The sequence below is a fragment of the Malus sylvestris genome, chromosome 1 (genome assembly GCF_916048215.2).
Source record: "Malus sylvestris chromosome 1, drMalSylv7.2, whole genome shotgun sequence".
In the NCBI taxonomy this organism is placed as follows: domain Eukaryota; kingdom Viridiplantae; phylum Streptophyta; class Magnoliopsida; order Rosales; family Rosaceae; genus Malus; species Malus sylvestris.
The window spans coordinates 13,106,865-13,130,664 of record NC_062260.1 but is presented as its reverse complement, the minus strand read 5'-3'; the positions used below and the strand labels follow the sequence as shown (position 1 = coordinate 13,130,664).

At 37.5% G+C, this 23,800-nt stretch overlaps 1 protein-coding gene across 2 annotated transcripts in view; it reads right to left on the bottom strand.

Moving 5' to 3' along the window:
- Positions 1-1,937: 1,937 nt before the first annotated feature.
- LOC126629252 (trans-resveratrol di-O-methyltransferase-like) overlaps positions 1,938-23,800 on the bottom strand; it is a 75,002-nt gene continuing 53,139 nt past the window's right edge. The window contains exons 1-3 of one of the 2 annotated variants that reach the window (XM_050299255.1): positions 4,151-4,648; positions 3,554-3,976; positions 1,938-2,475 (exon numbers count right to left, since the gene is read on the bottom strand). In XM_050299255.1, coding sequence (XP_050155212.1) covers positions 2,149-2,475; positions 3,554-3,976; positions 4,151-4,633 — 1,233 coding nt within the window. In that variant the 5' untranslated portion in view covers positions 4,634-4,648 and the 3' untranslated portion in view covers positions 1,938-2,148. Of the gene's footprint in view, positions 2,476-3,553; positions 3,977-4,150; positions 4,649-23,800 lie in introns of those variants that run through there. The other variant, XM_050299335.1, reaches the window with a different exon arrangement.

Sequence of the window (23,800 nt, the reverse complement as noted above, 5' to 3'; positions counted from 1 at the left end):
GGCTAGGATTATGATTTATATAAAGTGGCCTTTGCTCTCACAGTTACTTTGCCCTATTCTTTTGGACTAAGACCTATTATTAGTTAAGAGCAATCTGATTACTAAAGAGAGGAGAAAGTGCATTGCTACTTTGCTGTAGAAATTGAACATGACTGCTTCCTTGAATTCATCTGCAGCTAAGTTTTTCCTTATGTGCTTAAGGGTTTATGAACATGAGTTTGTATTTGAAGTATTGTGGTTCATATTTCATGTTTCTGGTGATATGTTTATGTTAACTAGTGGTATCAGAGCCTGAATTACAAGTTTATGGATTTAGCCTTAAAATCAAATGGTTCGTAAATAAAAAATAAATAAAAAATATTTGCAAATATGAGGAATCGAACACGAGTTCTAGGTTGCAAATAAACAGATAATGACAAAACAATACTATATACATACATGTAATTCATGTGGAAGCTTAAAAGATGTTGTCAATCGTACAAACTTCCATAAAAAATAAAGAGCAAATATTTAATTCCACACATTTAAGAGAAATTTAATAAATCATGTGGAATAACAAAAGAAAAACGGAAGTGAATTTGATGCATCAGAGGGTAAGCCCCCTCGTTAGATGGGTTAACGTTGACGTTAACCAAGCTTTCTTCAGCTCACATGTTTGTTGATCGAGTGGTTTGGTCGGAAAGAATATGGGTTCTCTTCCAATGAAAGAACCAATTCTTGGAACCAAATTTAGGCACCTCCACGAGAGGTAGTTGAGCACAAATTTGTGTAATCATGAGCAACTTGCAAAACAGTCAAACAACTATAAGCAAACCTTAGGTTGGGGTGTTGTGTGTGTGGGGGGGGGGGGGGGGGGAGGGGGGGGATGGGTGGGTGTGCAGGCCAAAAGCTCTTCAATGGTCAAGTTATTGAACGATTTGAGACTTAAGCAGTGGGCAAGAGAAATCAATTTTATAGATTGTGTTACCGTAGATGAATATTAGATGGGAGAGAGACTTTTTTAGAATATAATCCTCGTTCTAAGCTGGGAGAGTCCTAGAGGATATCTAATAAGTAGATATTTCATCCTCTTAGAATTGTGATTACTTGCGGCACACGCCTCTCTCTTGATTGTAGGGACTCCAAGACTTCTACGATTTGATTGTGTCCATATCCGGATCAGATTGTCTTGCAGAACAAGTATGGTCATCAAGCAGAGTCGCTAGGACTCCGCCTAGTGCCCCAGAGTAGAGTGATGATGGCACCTTGCTCTGTATGATACAACTCTACCCGAAGCTGGTGAGTCCATGACTTGACTTTTGAAATAACAGTATTCGGATCAGCCTTACACCGACCCTAGAAAATCATGGTCCCACAAAGGCTTTGTAATTTCGAGAATCATCAGGTCTTTATATCAAAAAAATTCATGAACCCCTCCGCCTCTTTCCAATTTTGTTTGCGCAGAATATGAAATCAAAGCTACGTTCGAAGTTTAGTTTTAAATTAACGTTCTCACACTACTGCTTTCCCACACCTCAACTTGACCAAAAAGTCTAGCAATCAAAACCTTTTTGAAAAAAAAATCAGAAGTTGTCCAAATAATTAAAGGACATTGAGGCTTTTTTATTTTTATTTTTATTTTTTTAATGTTTGGATCACAAGGTGTGTCATATATGATCAGTGGTTAAGTGTGACGAATTGGGACAAATTTTCTCGGTTTAACGGTACTAGTTTTACAAATTTATAATATTCAAATCTCACCCCTCCAGTTTAAATTTACCATTTCATAAGAGGTGGATCAAACATGAATTAAAAAGTTACGAACAAACAAAAGAAAAAAAAAAAAAAACCAGAGAAAAATCCATCCAAAATAACACACACACACACACACACCCAAAGAAACAGATAAAAAAAACAATTCATCTAGTTGATTGTATATATTGTAAATTAGATGCATATGGCGCATAATTAAGTGATATTATTTGAAGACACAATATAAAAACATTTATACCAACACACTTAACTTGTTATTTATTTGTCACATAAAATTGACGCTTGATGACAGTCTTTATTTTAGATATATGGAATATAATAGTGCAGCCACCTATATTAGCTAGAGCGTGTATCCACATAATTTTATTGATACACTACTAGTAGGAAGGTTTATGTTCAAGGGTAAACTTCAATAAGAGACCTAAAACCGAGTGTATGAGTGATGTTATAGTGAGTGAATCCAGCAGCGAAAAAGATCTTCTCCCATTCTGATTTGCTACGCTCTTTGCCAGGGATGATGGACATCATCAACATATCGAACATGAGCTGAGTTTCAATTGATTTCTTATCCATCATCTTCTTCTTGTTATCCACATATCCCACAACTATGTCTATGATGATAATCTTCTTATTCCCACCCTCGTTTTTGCTAAGAGATATTGCTTCCCTACACTTCTTCAATATTGTCACGCTTTCTGCATCGTTCCAATCATGCATAATCCACTGAGATACAGATCATTAATTGATTTCATACGTTACTCAATTTGTCACAATATTTCTATAATTAGGGCTCGTTTGAAAGTGTTTTTTAAATGATTGAAAGTGCTGGTGATGAAAGTAATTTTGGATTCCCAAAAATACTTGAAGTGCTTCCTACAAGAAATACTAGTTATGTGTTTTTTTTTAACAGTGCTTTTCCATGATACAATTGCATTTTTTTTATAATGATGATTGGTTTCAAAAGCACTCTCAACAAAAACGTTTTTCATCATTTTAAAAACACTTCCAAATGAGTCTTTAATCTATATATATAAGGAGGAGAGGTACACACAACTACATGAACAATGTATGTACGCATATAAATGCATGAGTAAATTGTAGCAATGGTCCCTTAATTTTAACTCAATTAGAGCAATAATTCTTGAACTAAAAATCCATTACTATTGGTCCCTCAACTCATCAAAACGTGCAGCTATGATCCCTCACTAAAAATTCATTACCATTGGTCCCTCAACTTTAATCCAACTGGAGAAATAGTCCATCAACTTTAACCTAATTAGAGTAATGGTTTCTCAACTTTAACCCAATTGTAGCAATGATCCTTCCAACATAACTCATTTTGACAAAATTCTGACGAAGTTGACGAAAAAGACCATAGCTACATGTTTTAATGAGTTGAGGGACCCCAATTGTAGCAATGGTCATTCAAACATAACTTATTTAGACAAAATTCTAACGAAATTGATGAAAATGACCATAGTTACACATTTTGATAAGTTGAGGGACCAATGGTAATAGATTTTTAGTTGATGAACCATTACTCAAATTTAATTAAAGTTGAGTAACCATTGCTACAATTTACTTTAAATGCACTTAGCCTTTTACATTCAATATTCTATTTAAACACACTCACTTTATTTTCTTTAATAGAGGTGGACCCTACCATGTACATGGGACAAACTATGCTCGCTGGAACTTGCAAAGACATGGATGAGATGTTTTTACTAACAAAAGGGTATTAGTTAGGAAATTGAACCAAAAACAAGATAAGATAAACAATTGAGTGATATATATTACGTACCTTAAGCAAAATTGCATTGGCTGGAGGTATTTCCTCAAACATGTCTCCTCCCATAAAACCCAAATTGTGGGTCGTCCCCTGCAAGCCAGCCACCACATGTGGCTGGTCAAACACAGTGCAGTTGATGTTGGGGAATGCATTGGCAATGGCCTTGGCCATTGTTCCTGATCCCCCTCCAACATCCATTAGGGACTTCAAACCCTCAAAAACTCCTCCACACTCTTCCACCACAACCCTTCCGATAAGCTTGGAGTCAGCCTCCATTGCTTCATTAAACAAGTTACCGAGCCTTGGTTCCCTAGCTCCCAATTCCCAAAAGGGCATTCCATTTTCCATTTCAAATGGTGTACATGTAGCAGCTGGATCATCACCACCGTTTATCTTCAACCAAGCTCCCATCAAGTGAAATGGGGTTGTCACTACCTGATAGAATAAAAGCCTAGTTAGGATCATTGTTGTAATTAATTGTGAATTAGTTTTTCATACTTTCCTAGAAATTCTATATTCATTGTCATTGAATCCCAGGACTTGTGATGTATACATAAAGAATATTTACCCTATAAATGTTATCTACCAAATTGAATATACACTACATACCGGATCGAGTATCATGAGTAAAAATGGTGTGGTGTTTAATGACCCGTCTTTGAGAAGAAGCCTGGAAGCTGGTGTTAGGCTATACAATACAACTGTTTCTTCTTCCTCCACATCGGCACGATCCTGATGAACATGATGATGTTGTGCAAAGAAATTAGAGTGAACGAGGATGCGCATGAGGCGTGAGACAAAATGAGCTTTAGAAGGGTGGACCTTGAGCCCGGCCATGAGCTCGGAAAGAGAGATGGGTTGGCCGTGGTTGTGAATCACGTCTGCGATGCCTAGTTGAACTGCACATTTGAGTGACATGGAGTTTATGAACTGGAATATGTGGTTCCAAAGCTGAGCTTGAGCTCCGAGAAGCTCATGGCTAGTAGCACCCACTTCATTACTCAAACTCATATGTATCTGTAAGTATGCTGTTTCGTGATTTGTTTTAATTGATTCTTCTCTTGCTATACTAATTTTGAATACATGGGGCATGTGGATCGGTTTATATACTTTCTCGCACACTTTAAGCCTGTCATTTGCTTTCTAATTATTCTCACACACTTTGAGCGTGCCAAACATAAGCTATTATATCCAAGATTACCAATTAATTAAGGAAATTGTTATTGGCACTCCAAAAATTATATTTTGCACTTTAAACTCTATAACTAGAAAGAAAAATAAACTTGTGAATAGTGTTGTTTGGACCCAAAATTACATCATCGGCCCGTGCAATCAAGGCCTTTAGGTGGACATATCTCCCAACCGTCAAATGAAAAGTGAATTACAGATATTTTAAAAAAAATTCACGATAATTATTCTGATATCAAGATGTTATACATCAGAGTGATTATCTTGGAGTTTATGTTAAAATATTTTTACATCAACAAACAGACTCTTTCTTCAACACGATTATAGTTATATTTTATCATGTGGTCTACTGCAGTTAGAAGTCTAATTTCACTAATGATAGACTCGATGGGGTTCAACTTGAGGAGGTGTCTGTAATATTTTCACTTGGCCGGTCAAATGGGGGTATGCCACGTGAGTTATATCATGCATGGGATGAGTAGGAGATAAGGATGGCATACAATGAATTATTGGAATTGTTTCCCAGAGTCATTATCATGCATGCACGTGGTCAAGTATTTGAAATTTTGAGCCCGGCTAGCACCGATTTAGGTTGTGATAATTATTAGCAAAGGGATTGGCTTATCAAGAGTTAAAATGTGGCGGTGATATTGCGTATTAGCACGGGGAGGAGGTGGTAGAGTTGCAATTGGAGTCCACAAAATTATCAACTGCATACTCATCCCTATAAATACAGGACACCGTGCAACATTTCAGGCCCCCTCCTATTCAACACACAAATTGCCCTACGCAAATCCTCGCTCTACACGAAACCTCTCAACAACCTTGAGATTTTTATTGTCTTTTTCCGCCAACACATCTTCAGTTTGGATAAACAGCACTGTGAAGGCAACCGGTGACATCTTCAGTTTGGATAAACAACACTGTTGCCGTAGAATCAGCCAACCGCGGAGCACCTTCAGTTTGGATAAACAGCATTGCATCGAGGTTGACTGGTTATCTATCCAAGTCTCGGTCGAGAAGGATTTTCGAATCTTTATTGGCAAAGGTCATCTCATTAGCCTTCTCGACGAAGTGAGGTGTTATATGTTACTATATTTGGCACATTGGAAGCTGAATTTGATATTGAACTTCGTAGAACTAGCAACCTTGTCTTCAGGTTCTAGAACCCGAAGGCCGAGACGTGTTCCTTCCTGGGCCGCAGTCGCAAGATCAAGAAGTCAGCAACGCGCCCAATGCTATGTCAACACATTTTACTCCCTGGCCGACGAGTTGGCACGCCCCGCACACAACCGAAGGACGTAGTTAGCTTATTAATTACTCGGCCTGCGCACCACGTAGGCTTGGTAGTTTCTAGAGTCAACAAGTGTAGAATGAAAAATTTAAAGTGCTAATAACAATTCCCTTAATTAATAACTACATATTAATATCCTAAATCTCCTAAAATATAATAAAGTTTTAAATATCTTAAACCACATCAAACCTGATATAGTTACTCTTGTAACATACATTTTCTTCCTAACTCCACACCATACAATTAACTTGGGGTGGGTGCGGGTTGGGTTGGGTTGGGTCAGCTTTGGGCTAAAATCAAAAGCAAACCGACCTAGTCAGTGGAGCTAAAATTCCAAACCAAAACTGATCAAGTTGGGTCTAAAACTAATCATGTCGGTTAACCAATAATGGCGGGTTGGTTTGGATCAATTTTTGGTTTGTGGATGACGTCGGAGTGGGAGAGAGAGTTGTCACTTGGAGAGATTCACGATCACTAGAAGAAAAATGCTCATCTACCACGGTGAATGTTCATGATAGATTGCAATCCATCACGGACATCGTATCCGTTAGTAATCTGGATGTGATAAAAAGTCTCAGTTTCTACCACGGGCTATGCCCGTTGTCAAATATAATGTAACCACCGACAGTGCCCGTTGTAGATTGGAATTTAACACCACGGGTACTATGGTTGTTGTGGATTATTAATTTACCACAAGTAATGCCCGTTATTAAAAAAAAATCTAAAAATATATATATATATATATAAACCCACAAAATTGGAAATTTACTATATATACAATTTTTTTCTAAATAATCACATATTAATAAGGAATTACAAATTGTACAAAGCTAACAACACTACCATTGATTTAATTTTATACTATGAAATGTCAAATTACACATGAATCATTAACTAGGCCTCAAATAACAAGGAAAGTCGGTTGAAAGGCTTCACTTTTCCTTGAACACCTTCAAATGTCTTTGAAAGTTAATACTATGAACATGTTGTTAACCTATGAACAATTGAAATTATAAACAACGTAAATCACAAACATTCAGTAGTATTGAAAATCAATAAGCACCGACAACAACAAACATACTCAAAACTAACGAAAAAGCATTACCTGAATTCTCCTATCGGTCAATATATGTGCAATCATTGTACTAAATAAACAATTACTTGAAGTTGGGAATTACCATTTCAACCAAGTTTCTTGAACAAGGGAATCTGACATTACTGCAGAAAAGATTGAAATAAAGCAATAAAATATAGTGTGAGAAAAGACTCGAGTGCACATCAAAATACACATAAAGGAAGAAAACAAAAAAATATATAATGAATAGGCAAAGAACATGGATAAGGCAAATACATTTTCTGAGAAGCCATGAACATGAGTCGCACCATTTATAGCCACCATTTGTGTCTCCATTCATTAAACACCCACAACCAAAACATATAAGAAAACAACTTGAAATTAGGAGTGCCATTTATTTTATATCAAAGTAATTTGATGCAATTATAGATAGAGCGGGCAAGAGACAGAGAGACCTTTGTACAAACTATTCTTTATTACACTGGAGCTTTTCCCTTAACATCTCAATCAAAACAAGACATACTCATGCACATACCTAAGAAACAAAGTGGATCATCCCACTGATTTTTTATCACAATGGACATATTTCAAATATATTGGTTACCAAGATTTATTCAAGCTTAAGTTATTTAATGAAATTGAGGGAAACATCTTCAATTTACTAACCATATGATGGCCCCTGAACTAGTTAAGTGGAGAAAATGGAAGCCGCAATCAAACCAACAAAACAACTACAACAGTATTAGAACAAATATAATACAAAATTAAAATACAAGAGAAAAGTTCCAAAATTTGAGTGAGAATATAGAGAATCAAATTCAAAACTCTAACCTAAAAATCCGTCCAAAAATTTGCATACGAATTTCTAAGCCATAAAGTGAGAAGGGCTAGCAAATGCAAACTGCCCTGCAACCCAATCGTCATCCACCATCATTCATAAGAGAGAATAAGCATAGGGGTAGTTTTTGAACAAGAAAAACATTACTGTGACAAGTTATTATCAAAGGTTCGTTAATAAAGGAATATCCAAAAAAAAAAAATGATACAAATGAAAATCAAACTTACCCAACAAAAAAAAAAAGGAATATTCATCCAAATGTAAACTCTTCCTATTGGTTGGCGAAGCGATAAGATTCGACAGAGTGACGGACAGATCAATGGAGTGACAGCGGAGCAATGGACAGACAGATCAATGGAGTGAGCGGCGGAGGTGAGAAAGAGGGCGAAACCAAGGCCGAATTTATAAGGCTTTTTAACGAAATTGGGGTAAATTGCTACAAAAACAAAGCTTTAGATGGCAGGTTTGAAGAGATTCTGGTGCATAGAGTCCCATCTCCACTAAGTTGGCTTAGAGGAGGAAGAAGGGTTCTTCTGGCATAAGTAGAGGGACGAATGGGGAAACGTGAAGAAGGTTTGAGAGGAAGTATAAACAGGGGTGCTTGTGAGGACATAGGATTAGAGTAGATATGGAAGTCACCGTGAGAGAGAAAAATAGAGGACAAAAATTGAGGAACTGAAAAAGGGGAAAGGAAGATAAAGTGGAAGAGATGAGGGCATGGAGAAGGTAGAAAGCGCGCAAAGTGGATTTGTCAAATTTCAAAGATGTTTAAAATTTTGTAAAATTTGGTGTCCCGCCTTCTTTATTATTATTTTTAATTATGAATCACTGTACCACACGTTATGACTGTACCACAGGTCGGTTTGGTTAACTAATGTTCAAGAATTATAGGAACCGCTCGTCAAACTGACTTTAGTCGGTGCAGTTCAGTTTACTCACCGAAAAATAAAAAACCAACTAAACCAAACCGTCCATGCCGTTTAATTGGTCTGGTCGACTTTTTTTTTTAATTGTCGGGCCCTACAAACCAACGTGATATATGTTTCTGCTATCTTCTTTTGCAACCATTAGCAATTTTATAATGCCCCTATTGCTTTCCGCAATTAATCGGTCAGTTGACCCTCTTCCATCCTCCCTTATTGGTCGTATTCATTTCTTTCATATTTTATTTTAAGATAAAATGCAGTTTGACCTCTAAACTATTACCTTAGTTAAATCTGATCCTTTGAACTATATATTTTTTTTGGTAAATTAACCTTCTGAACTACTTAAAATCAGTCAATTAACCTCTTGTCGTTAAATTTTGTCCACCATTCCGTCAAATTCAAGGGCAAATTAGTCATTTCATCATCAATTCTTGTTATTGATAACCACTAATAAAATTATGACAAATAGACACAAAATAATGTGTAAAACATAAAAAAAAAAAAAAAAACTAAATGTTTACATCACATTGTCATTACACATTATTTTGTGTCCATATGTCATAATTTTATTGGTGGTTATGGTTGATAAGTAAGAATTGCTGATGGAAAGACTAAGTTGCCCTTGAATTTGACGAAATAATTGATGGAATCTACCGACATGGGGGTAATTGGCCAATTTCAAATAGTTTAGGGGGTTAATTTACCAAAAAAAATGGTTCAGGAGACAATTCTAACTGGGATAATAGTTCAAGGGGTCAAATAGCAGTTTACCCATTATTTTATACACACCTTTTGATCAATATCGATACCAAATTAAGGGTGAGCTTTTTGTTTTTGCACATATTTTACCCACCTTTCCATTTTTTTCACATACCATGGTACCTTTGGAAAATAGAATTTAGTGGTACATTTCCTTTTAAATGATAGTTTGTATTTGGTACGTTTTAAGCCGATATATTTATACGTTTTAAGTTGAAATGGATAAAATTGTACATTTCAAGTTACTGTTGGTACGTTTTAAATTGATATAGGTTCATTCCAAGTTAACATGGGTATATATATTGTTTGTACCATACTTGACCAATCCTGAAACTACTGAACATCGGTCAACGTTATGCCGTCAAGACCCAGAAGAGTTTCCCTCCAACCAGGAGGCCAATCACAATGCGACACGTGTCGACATCAGAAGCCAATCACAGCGCGACACGTGTCAACATCAGAAGCCAATCACAACACGACACGTGTCAATGTCAGAACAAAGCTAGAAACTTTTCTATAAAAGGAGATCATTCTCCCACAATATTTCCTAATGTCATTTGTACTAAATCATTCACTAGTACTCACTAAAGGAGAGCTTGAACCTATGTACTTGTGTAAACCCTTCATAATTAATGAGAACTTCTCTATTCCGTGGACGTAGCCAATCTGGGTGAACCACATACATCTTGTGTTTGCTTCCCTGTCCCTATCCATTTACATACTTATCCACACTAGTAACTGGAGCAATCTAGCGAAGGTCACAAGCTTAACACTTTCTGTTGTACCAAAGTCCTCACTGATTTTATGCATCAACATTTGACGCCGTCTGTGGGAACAACACTTATTCCCACTATCTTCAGCTTTGCCAAGCTGGTTTCCACCATTCGTACACTCTCTTTTGACCATGCATCCCTCTCCAACATGGGGAGCGAAGGAAGCCATAACACACAAAATGACACCCCTTTTGCACCTAGTACGAAGCAATGAAAGAAGGAAGGAAAGAGGGTTGCTCTTCAAGCTAAAGTTGATGAGCCAGAAGCTCAGAACAACAAGATAGCAATGAAGAATGAGGTCCTCCAGGAGCAGTGTGCGAAGCTCTTTGAGAAGCTCCACGAAACTAGGCATACTCAAACACGCGAGATAGTAGACTCATTTGAGGAACTGAGGAAACTGTTTGTCTCTCAACACATCTTTCAGACTGATCACTTGCATTCTGTAGATGACTTGTACACTATTCGGCAGAAGCCGGACGAGTCACTATGAGAGTATGCCGGTCGCTTTAGCCATGAGTATTCTCGTTGCGCTGAGGTAGATGACAAGACCGCCCTCAAGGCCTTCATGGCAGGCGTACATGATTGTTTCTTCAAGTACATGATCAATGCCAACAGTTGGAAGACTTACTCTGAGGTGATGGCACATGCTTACAACCACACCTCCGCCGAAGCAAGGACATACGAAGGGAACCCCCATATGGTTAACCCCTATCAACAAGTGGGAAGTGGAAGTCAAGTTTTACCAAGTGAGGAGATCTTGGCCATTCAGACACCCATTGCATCATCTCCTGCCTCATTTAGCTACTCGCTAAGTCACCAAACGTATTTGTCTCTTGGTAAGAGGAAGGATTTTTACTCTCAGTAAACCCATTACAATAATAGGGATAAAAGTTCGTATCGAGACAACCAGGGGTGAACGTACCGTCTACTATTATGACTATGGGGCCAAGCCTCACTCTTTCAAAGTAGAGGACTAGGTACTGAAGGAAACGCTATTATAAGAAGGCATACACATTACAAATGTTTTGACTCTCAACCGTTTGAGATCTTTTGTCACACAAGCCATTCGGAAAATATTTAAAGAAAAGGGAATTCAGACAACTTCTTTTGAGTCTTTTGCGTTCCTAGCACTGGAACACTTGGTCTACGCTAACCTACCCTTATACTCCAACTCAGAGATTCAACATGCGTACTTTGACACAAATTATGTGATACTAAGTGTTATAACCAACATGGTTCACATATCAAAAGCATGGATCCCTTCATGCATAGCAAAACATTCATAAGCATTACTCATATCAATCAACATAAACATCATACATTTAAACACATTCATACATAAACATCATACATTCAAACACATCCATACATAAGCCAACTGTGCTTCGAAAGGGTTCAACATACTTTGTGTCATTCGACACTTGCTACAATGTGCCTCGACACCTTGCCCTTATTCTCACCAACCAGATGATGAAATGTGAAGAAGAAACTCATCTTCATGCCACAAACCAGGTGATGAAATGTATAACCCGTACTCTTCTTCATAGCACCAACAAGGTGATGAAATGTACAACCCGTACTCTAATATTATTTGGTAACTTGCCACTCATGCCACCAACCAGGTGAAGAAGGAACTTATTTTCATGCCACCAACCAGGTAATGAAATGTACAACCCGTACTCTCCTTTATGCCACCAACCAGGTGATGAAATATACAACCCGTACTCTAATATTATTTGGCAACTTGCCACTCATGCCACCAACTAAGTGAAGAAGGAACTCATTTTTGTGCCACCAACCAATTGATGAAATGTGATGAAAGGTGATGAAGGAACTCACATTCGTACCACCAACCAAGTGATGAAAGTAACTCACCATTCATTCCACCTACCAAAAGATGAATGGTACAACTTGTACATGTGAACTCCTAGCATTCACAAATAATCAAAAACCTTCAAGCTTGACAACTCAACTAGGGGAGCACTTATGCCCAACAAGAGTTATAGTCACCAACAAAGTCTTATTGTAAGCCAACAACAACTTCAGTGCATGGCATACGAAGATCAAGCTATTCAGCCCTCTTGCATCTGCTTCAGACATTTCTCATCTGTAACAATGCAAACACTACAACTCGTAGAAAGCTTCATACATTCTTGATCAAGACAGTGTGAAGCAAAACCAATTTATGGTGTCAACAAGAGCTTCATTAATGGAGTTCAACCATAATTCTCAAAAGCTTCACACACTCTTGATCAAGACAGTGTGAAGCAAAACCAATTTATGGTGCCAACAAAAGCTTCATCAATAGAGGACAACTACAACTCGTAGAAAGCTTCACACACTCTTGATCAAGACTGTTCGAAGAAAATTTAATTTATATAGTTCATCCAAACCTTCGACTACTATAAGGTGTGGCTTGCATCATAATCTCTTGCTCAATAATGTGGAAACAAAATTTGTATATGTTGTCTCTCCCACATTTTCAAATTTCTAATTTTCCCAAAAAAAAAAAAAAAAAGGAAATTGGGAAATTCAACAAAGCTTCATCAATGGAGGACAACTACAAATTCTCAAAGGCTTCACATTATCTTGATCAAGATAGTGTGAAGCAAAATCAATTCACGGTACCCTACAAAGCTTCAACACAAAAGCTTCACACTATCTTGATCAAGATAGTGTGAAGCAAAATCAATTCATGGTACCCTACAAAGCTTCAACACAAAAGCTTCACCAACAAAAGCTTCATCAATAGATGGCAACTACAACTCGTAGAAAGCTTCACACACTCTTGATTATGAATGTTCGAAGCAAATTCAATTTATATGGTTCATCCAAACCTTCGACTACTGTGGCTTGCATTACAATCTCTTACTCAACAATGTGGAAGCAAAATTTGTATATGTTGTCTCCCTCACATTTTCAAATTTCTAATTTTCCCAATAAAAAAACAAAAAAAAAGGAAATTCAACAAAGCTTCATCAATGGAGGACAACTACAAATTCTCAAAAGCTTCACACTATCTTGATCAAGATAGTGTGAAACAAAATCAATTCATGGTACCCTACAAAGCTTCAACACAAAAGCTTCATCAATGGTGGACAACTAAAAATTCTCAAAAGCTTCACACTATCTTGATCAAGATAGTGTGAAGCAAAATCAATTCATGGTACCCAACAAAAGTTTCAACTCCAAAGCTTAACCCACAAAAGCTTCACCCACAAAACCCACAAAAGTTTAACCCACAAAAGCTTCACCTACAAAAGCTTCACTCACAAAAGCTTCACCCACAAAAGCATCACCCACAAAAGCTTCACACACTCTTGATCAAGATAATGTGAAGCAAAATCAATTCATGGTACCCAACAAAGCTTCAATACCAAAGCTTCACTTACAAAGCTTAATATATATATATATTTTTTTTTTTTTTCGGAAATTCGAAAATTCAAAAATTCAAAAATTCGGAAATTCAAAAATTTGAAAAATCGAAAAAAAAAAAAATTTGCCTAGGCCTCATTTTCTTTGGGCCTAACAACTTTCATAACAAATATATATGAAGGAGGAGTTTTGGGCTACCACTTAGAAAGGAAAATGGTGAAGTTTTGTTACTTTAGAAGCTTGGCTACTAGCAAGACACCTCTTTTGTCAACTCCCTCGACCGGAGACTTGGGGGACTCTTACCATATGCTACTGCATCTTGATACTTGGAAGTCTCACGACCACTCAGTGACTTGGATTTTTCAAGTCTCCAACCGAGAAATTTTCCTCACTCGGGAAATTAAGGGAACACTACCTCAACCTACATGCTTCACTCACAAAGCTTAACATACATGCTTCAACAAAAGAAAAAAATTCAAAGAACTTAGTGAAGAAAACTTTGGTGCATTTAACACAATACGTTGAAATGAAGCAAAAATTATTTATTGATATCTCCGATAAGTTACAAATATGTACATATACATGAGTCAAAATAAACAAACAAGAGAGAGCCTTCACAAAGGTTGCTTAGAAGAAATCTCAGCAATCGACAGAGTCCTAGAAAGAGAAGGCACCGAAAGGTGATCATTCGGAGCCTTAATACTGGACAGAACCCCAGAAAGAGGAGGCATCGGAGGTTGATCATTTGGAGCTTCATTACGCGGTACAGCCCCAGAAGACGAAGGCAATAAATGCCTTTGGAACAAACCCACAAACCTCTGATGATCAAGTAAAATCTGACCATCAGATTCCTGCATCTGGTCAAGCTTCCTCTTCATGTTTGTAGTATAGTCATGTGCAAGCCTGTGCAACTGTTCATTCTCATGCTTGAGCCCTCTTATCTCCTATTTGAGACTTATCACTTCAGCCGCCAATGATTCAACTTGGCAGGTTCGAGCAAATAAGCGTTGGGCCATATTAGACATAGAACCTGCACACTGAACACTGAAAGCCAGGGAATCTTTAATAGCCAACTCATCAGACCGTTTGAAAAGTAGTCTGTTATCTTTAGAAGTGAGAAGGTTCCTGGTCACCACCGTAGCGGTCATATCATTCTTCATCACAGAGTCTCCAACGGTAATAGGACCAGCAAGGGATAAGAAGGATGGGCGCCATATGTTGTCTTGAGGAGACATAGTTGCCTCTTCACCAAAGTTCAAGTCAAAACGACGGTCGGATGGGCCAGACATTTTCAGAAATGATGAAGGAGAAATGAGGTCTAATAAATCTCTGAATTACAAAAATAAGGGAAAAATTCCTACAAGCAATAACTCTCTGAATGTACTTCTTGCACACAATTAGTGCCCTTATAAAAGAAAAGGCAACATGGCCGTTGGTTCAAAAATCGAAGAGGCACCACTCTCCGGATTTCGAGGAGGCACCACTTTCCACATGCAACATCAGCTCCTCGGGTACCACAAATAACTTTGCCAAAGATCTCTGACAAAGTTTAGACATGTAAATTTTAAAGGTCCAACTACCCTACTATTACCCACAAGGGTAAAGGAACAACACCACTGCTTGATAACTAGAAAGTCCTTATGTGTGTTAACCTCTGTGCTCCGTGGCAAGGCAGATTGGAAAAAATGCCCAACCTTTACTCACATTCGAGAAAACACTCCCAACAAGATTGCTTGCTCAAAAATCGAAGAGGTACCGCTCTTCGAATCTCGAGAGCCAGACTCCCAGCAAGATTACTTGCTCAAAAATCGAAGAGGCACCGCCCTACGAATCTCAAGAGCCAGACTCCCAACAACTCAAAAATCGAAGAGACACCGCTCTTCGAATCTCAAGAGCCAGACTCCCAACAGGATTACTTTCTCAAAAATCGAAGAGACACCGCTCTCCGAATCTCGAAAGCTAGACTCCCAACAAGATTACTTGCTCAAAAATCGAAGAGGCACCACCCTCCGGATCTCAAGAGCCAGACTCCCAACAGGATTACTTTCTCAAAAATCGAAGAGACACCGCTTTCCGAATATCAAGAGCCAGACTTCCAACAGGATTGCTTTCTCAAAACTCAAAGAGGCACCGTTCTCCGAATCTCGAAAGCCAGATCCCCGACAGGATTGCTTGTTTGAAAACCGAAGAAGCACCGCTCTCCGAACTTCGAGAGCCAGATTTCCTTGGATAAAGCTTGTCTGCAATCTTCACGCGCAACATCAGATTTCCAGATACCACATACTACTTTTTCAAAGTGCTCTGACAAAGTTAAAACACGTGAAGCTTGCAGCTCCCACTACATTGCTATGACCAAGAAGGGTAAAGGAATATCATTACTACTTGTTGTTAGGGAGACTCCTATATATATCGACCTCCATCCTCCACGGACAGGCAGACCTGTAAAAATGCTCAACCCTTCCTCATATCTGAGAGGGCACTCCCAACGAAACCTCTCGAAATACTCAACTTTCTTCCCCCCCCCAATAATACATATGCAAACTAGCCACACCAAAGCAAGAGTATCTCATATCATTAGGGTTAAAAGCAAGAGTATCCCATATCATGCTTTTTCCCTGTCTTTTCCTTTGCCCTTGTTCTTACCTGCATGACAATGAGAAAGAGAGCAATCAGTCAGCATTTGGAATCAAGCTTCTAGTAAGGAACTGACTGCCTGGAACCCCTTGCCTGATTACTTACTTGGCATTGCTCTCGAGTACTTATCTTCAACATCTTATGCTTCCAGATAAGATACCACATTTGCCTGAGGAACAGATAGGGCAAGTGAGAATGATACATGGAAACATGTGGAGACAAGCGTAACAGAACACGTGCCGATACATCCACTACTTTGTCAACATCAAACGTATCCCATATCATCAGGGTCGAACGTACTTTAGATTTGATGGACTTATTTTGATCTTCAAATTCTTGAGTCGGCCATATACTCTGGAGGAAACCAGAAAACCCTCCAACCCAGTTCAAGAATAAGCCTGTGGAAAGTTACTTTTTCAAAAGCAAAAATACCTCATATCATCTATTCTCCTTTTTCTTCTCTTTATCATTCATGCTGCCTGCAAGATAGGGAGAATGAGAATAATCAGCCGGAACTCGAAATCAAACTTTTGATCTGGGACTGATTGCTTAGAGTTCTGATTGCTTACCTTATCTATCACCTTTTTCGGCAGAGCTCTTAGCTCGGCAACTTGGGGGGCTCCTACTACATGGTTTGTATCGCGCTTGACCAAGCTTGAAACTACAAGTAAGATTCAAGTGAAATTGATACATTACCTTGTGCATCTCCACCGGTTAAAGATACCACCCCTGGATGGAGAAAGAGTAATTCTAGAGAAGATGCCACATCTACCTATGAGACAGATAAGGCAAGTGAAGACGATACCACATTTCGGTACTTAGAAGTTTCGTGATTACTTAGCGGCTTGGATCTTGCAAGTCCCCAACCGAGGAGCTTCCCTCACTCGGGAACTTAGGGGAGCACTGTTTGTACCATACTTGACCAATCCCGAAACTACTGAGCACCGGTCAATGTTATACCGTCAAGGACCCAGAAGAGTTTCCCTCTAACTAGGAGGCCAATCACAATGCGACATGTGTCGACATCAGAAGCCAATCTCAGTGCGACGCGTGTCAACATCAGAAGCCAATCACAACACGACACGTGTCAATGTCAGAACAAAGCTAGAAACTCTTCTATACAAGGATATCATTCTCCCACAATATTTCCTAATGTCATTTGTACTAAATCATTCACTAGTACTCACTAAAGGAGAGCTTGAACCTATGTACTTGTGTAAACCCTTCATAATTAATGAGAACTCCTCTAATCCGTGGACGTAGCCAATTTGGGTGAACCACGTACATCTTGTGTTTGCTTCCCTATCCCTATCCAGTTACATACTTATCCAAACTAGTGACCGGAGCAATCTAGCGAAGGTCATAAACTTAACACTTTCTATTGTACCAAGGTCCTTGTTGATTTTGTGCATCAACATATATAGTTAGTTTATTGCCCTCAAACATTTGTCATATGACCAAATCGGTAGAAAATTCCAAAATCTGTTAGGGGAAATTAGCTAATTATAAAAGTTGAGAGAGTAATTGGCTAAAATTGACTAAGAATAAGAATAAAAAAAGCAATATGCTGTTAGGAATAAAGTTACTTTATTGCCCTCAAACGTTTGCCATATGACCAAAACAGATAGAAAATTGAATAGAAAATTCCAAAATAAATTAGCTAATTATAAAAGTTGAGAGAGTAATATGCTAAAATTAAATTCATAAAGAAAATTAGCAACTCTTTACAAGTTTGGGAGGAAATCGACAAATATCTCTTTATAAATTAATACATGTACACAGTGCAAACCACTCTGGTTAATCTAATGGTGAAAGTGAGTTGGACGATGGAAAAAATTAGTTGGAAAAACCTCTAGAGCAACCAACTTATCAATTATTGGCTCGGGGAAAACATGTCAATAATTGCAGGTGGTGAAAGTGAGTTGGATGACGGATAAAAATAAGTTGGGTTTAGAATATATATATAAGATGATATTTTTTTACATTAAAGGGGAGGAAGTGAGTTTAGCCTCATAATTGACTAGCAACAAAATAGTTCAAATTCGTCTTTGACTAGAATTGAACATCTTAGCCTCACAATTGGCTAGCCATAAATTGGTTCAAATTCGTCTTTGAATAGAATCAAACCTAAGACCTCTTACGTACAAATAAAGATGAATACTATTAGACCGTAGGACTAAGTGGCAAGTTAGGGTCTAGAATTTGAAACCTATAGAGTGGCCAAGTTTATCAATTATTGGCTCGAGAAAAACATGTCAATTATTGCAGATCGTGAACATGTCAATTATTCCAGAATTTGAAACCTTTAGACTCTAGATTAACCAAACGTATCAATTATTGGCTCGGGGAACAATTCAATTATTGCAGGGGTTACATAAAACTTGTAGAATTTCACGGGAAGCATGTCAAGCATTGCAGGGGTTACATGAAACTTGTAGAATTAAGTCATCCATATTTACTTGGTAATAAAGTGGTTAAGTAAATACATTCAAATTTAAATAATGTTATCATATTCTCTAAGCATTTGCTATTGGAGCTAGTGCACACCACGCAAGCAAAAGAAACATGCAGTTGCAATTCACTATATGGATAGAATGTTCTCATCATGTGTTTTAGGTTTAGAATTTCTTTATCTTCTAAATTATTGTAAGAGTGTCAAACCCTCTTCCTCTTCTTTTTTAGGATGTGGAGAGAGTTCAAGACTACTATAATATTTTAGGGGAGGGGTCAAATCTGAGACGCATGGGTAGAAATCCAACACCCTATTCAGCATAATATTGCACCATATGCAAACAAGAAAAGTATCCGCCTTCCTTTGATAATAATAAATTCAAAATAAAGCGAACCGGTGGTGGATTTACTACTTGTGAATTTTTCCACATGCAACAATGATCATACTTTAAACATGTTGTGACACACCCCGACTGAAATCGTGGCATGCCGACAGTCATGTGAGAGTGACGTAGCCATGTGCACAGTGTGGAAGCAATAATGATAATAGAGAATACGAATAAATAAAAGTCAAATCCATAAGAGTACTAGTTAAGACAAGTGCTAGAATATGTGTGAATACACAATCAGAGCGTAAGTAGCCTAAGTTCAATCCAAAAAATAAGTACTAATTAAACGACACCCAAAGATGCCCTACAATTGTGATAGTCTGTCAGAACCTCCACTAATCCTCGTGAGCCACCAACGAACAAACTTATCTAAAACCTGGAGGGGCGCAAAACAGAAAGTGTGAGTGGGCAAAAATAAAGCTTTTCAAAACCATTTCATTTATCAAAAGCTCTAACCCCTCGCCGTAAAACATGTATAACTTTCCCAGAAATGGAATATAAACATATATATATATATATATATATATATATATATATATATATTCAAATCATGCTTCACATATCCATATTCATAAGTATGCCATGCCAAAACATAACACATAATAATTAACTCAGGTGAAAATAAATTCATGGATAAATAACATATTAGTTGGAACCCCTGCAGAAGTCTGTACGGCTGAATTCATAGCTCATTAGTCAATCTAACCGGAGTCACTGTAAGTGACCTAAACGGCACTACACTGCACATGAGTCGGAACCACTGCAAAGGTCTGAATGACAAGACTGTGTGTAATATAGTTATGCTCAATGCTATGTTCTCATGATAGCTGTGCAATAAATCGCTAGTCACCTACAAGTCGGAACCACCTATAATAGTCTGTACGACAAGACTGTGCACCTAAATTGGATCCAATGTGAGCATATGGTGCGGGAGGTGACATTATAAATATGCTTGTACTATATCTCTGGCTAAATCACAATCACCCGGGTTGCAAGTTTATGAGCTCTCAATCATGTATCACATTATCAATATCTCATATAACAAACATAACTTACCTGAGCGTCCACAACACCAATTCATATTATGCATCATATACTAATTCATATGCTGAATATAAATTTAGCATGACATTTCAAAGCATACTTTCATTTAAACACATTTTATGGGAAAAATATCAAGTATATAATTATATACTGAAAACCAAAAGCCCACTCACTGGTAGGTCGAAGGGTCGTAGCCCCCGAGTCGTCCTTGACTGCGCTCGTCCTCAGGATAGTCTCCCCTATATGCGAAACAACTATAAAAACGTTAATTTAAAGCACATAACCAATACTAGCTAATAACTTCTCATACATTGCTCAAATGAGGTATATAAATATACTATCGTGACCTACACAACTCCACGAACACGCCCAAAATTTTAAAATAATTTTTGGAACCCTCACACGCCATCACGCGCCTGCAAGGACACGGTCTTACGTGCCCCCACGCGCGGCCAAACCTTAACTGAGGCCTAACGGCCGTTAGGAATATTCCGTTAAAATTAACTAACACCGTTATTGACCGAATATTCCGTCATCTCCTACCTTCGAACTCCGGCGACCGTTGCCCGGAAAATGGAAAACCTAAAAATCCTTATAACTTCTTCATTTTTGCACCAAAATTCATGAAACTTAAATCAAATTGAAGCTTACAACGAGTAGAACATATTCTTACCAATTTCAAGCTCCAAAAATCATGGGATCTCGCTGGAGATGGCACGATAATTCCGGCCAAATTTCAAACTCTCTGAACTCGACTTCCCGACGTCCAATTTGCTTGGTTTTTCTTCTCCAAGCTTCGTAAGAACGTCCTAAAGCTTCCTACTAGCTTAAAATCCCCTAAAACATCCATAATTATGACCACATGAACATTACTCAACTCGGGGGTGATGGTTTCTCAAGGTTTTGAGGGTTTCACGATCTAAAAATGGCATATATGAACTTAGAGACTTGCAAGGAGTTCGAATCTTACCTTCTTGACGTTGATCCGTGCGTGAAATGTGAGTTTGGTGTTCGTCCATACGTTTTGTACCGAAATGGTAGGAAGGTCGAGAGAAGGAGAGAGAGAGAGTGCACGGGGTGCTTTTGTGTGTGTGTGTGTGTCCTCACTTGGTCACCAACCAAAACAAACAAAAGTTTAACTTTTAATTGAGTCCAAAACTTAGGAACTCAACATAATAGTCTATGTCCCAAAAGTATGCCACACACACATCACAATCTCAACGTCTAAGGGTAAAGTCGTCATTTCACACTGTCGAAACTAATTATTTCGGGACGGGCTGTGATATATTGAAATTGATTATTACTTTATTATTAAATATTAATGTGGTGACTTAACATAATCTGTCATTGTGACATATGTTTTACTAGCGAAGGTGTCCATGTGATGATGCGAAGTTTAAAGCCGTATGAAACATGTAGAAAATTCTAAATAAATACACACACACATACGGTAAGCAATACTATTTACATACACGTAACTCATGTGCAATCTTAAAAATTTTGTTGTACAAACTTCCATAAAACATAAAGACCAAATATTTAACTCCACACATTTATGTGAAATTTGATTAATCATGCGGAACAATAAAAGTAAAATGGAACTGAATTTTATTGCATCACGATCAGTGGGCTCATGAATTTAGTTCTTCATAGTTAGAAATGATTAAACATAATGCCTTGCTAGACCTTTAATAGAGCCGTTAAAAGAAAAAAAGTAGTTAACTTCTTCGATCCTAATTACAAAACCTAATGGCATATTGTTAGGTTGATATTTACATATTTGTTGTATCTCTTTTACCTAATTTTAGTCATAATTTTGTTAGGTTTAATGCGTTTTGTGCGATTTTGGTAGAAATTATAATTTGAGAGAAAAAACATGTATTTTACTGGAAAATATGAAAAACACACTACGGTTGTATGTTTCCTACTCTAATTGGGCTGGTCCGTTCCCAGTCAAGCGGTGCGAATTGGTTTAATTGGTGTGGATTAATTGGTTTAATCTCCTTGTTGCGTGAGACAAAAGGAAGAGAAGAAGATAATATAAAAAGGGATATGCGGCACAAATTGCGGAGAATCTCCCTGCGCAACACACATACAGGGAGGGAGAGAAGCTGAGAGCATGAGGAAGGAATTAATTGGACAATTCAAGCTTTGCTGTGGAGCAGAGATTGAAATTCCGGTTGTTTTTCTCTATGTTTTCGAATTTCAGCCTTGTGTACTTTAATTTTAAGGAAAACTAATGAAAAAGGCTTGAAAACTTTGAGTTTTAACACTAAGGATAAAATAAAGGGTAAAGTAAATAGTACTAGGATTGACTTTTTAGTGTAAAAATATGATTTTTTGTTAAAGTGAATAGTACCGGAAACTTTTCGTTAAAGTTCCCTTAATTTTATCATGAATTGAGTCCTTTTGTTAGCGCTAGTGTGTACTCTTATCATGAACATCTAATACTCTTATTTTATATTAATCTAAGTTATTTTTCATGTTGAGTAATTGTTATTGTGCTTTATTGTTATCAAATAATTGGACATTTATTTGTGTGAATAACTAAATTGTGACTGATAGGTTGTGTTTAGTAAATTGGCTCCCATAACAATCACTATGAATTACTTCATTGAGTAGACATGGTGGTTATAATTTGTGCATTTTCGTATAATTATCCATTGAGCGTAAAGAGTTTCGATTATCTAAATCTATTGCTAGACATAGAGTTGCTTGACTTGGACTAAGATCTATTATTAGTTAAGAGCAATTTGATTACTGAAGAGAGGAGAAGGTGCACTGCTACTTTGCTGCAGAAATTGAGCATTGCTGCTTCCTTGAATTCATCTACAGGTAAGTTTTTCCTTATGTGTTGAAGGGTTTATGGACATGGGTTTGTATTTGAAGTACTGTGGTTCATATTGCATGTTTCTGGTGATATGTTTATGTTAACATGTGGTATTTGAGCCTGAATTACATGTTTATGGATTCAGCCTTAAAATCGAATGGTTTGTAAATAAATAAAAAAACTGCAAACATGAGGAATCGAACACGGGTTCCAGGTTGCAAATAAACAGTTAACAACAAAACAGCTTTGAAAATTTACCGTTGGATTTCTGAAAAATGTTACCGTTAGATTTCCTATAATTCTATTGGATGGGGGCTTTCTGATTAGGTTTCCATTAAAACTTCTTCATATGAAATCTTGTTTGGGTTTTCCCTTGTGAATTAAAAATAAACTTCGTTCAATTGGATGACTGATTCCGCTGCGCTGTTCCAAATTGAAATCATCTACCGAAGGTATGTCTTGTTTTACATACTGCCTTGTAGAAGTCATGCATCCAAGTTTATTCTGATGCATAAATTGAATTTAGGTTTTCTTTTGAGTTTTATCAAAATTCTGATGTAGAAGACAGGATGATCAAAATTAGTTCAAGGAAATTTAACATTCTGTGATATTAATGATGAAGCCTTTATATAAAAGACTAACTATTCTGATGAAGAATGCAATTATTTCGATATCTTGCAAAA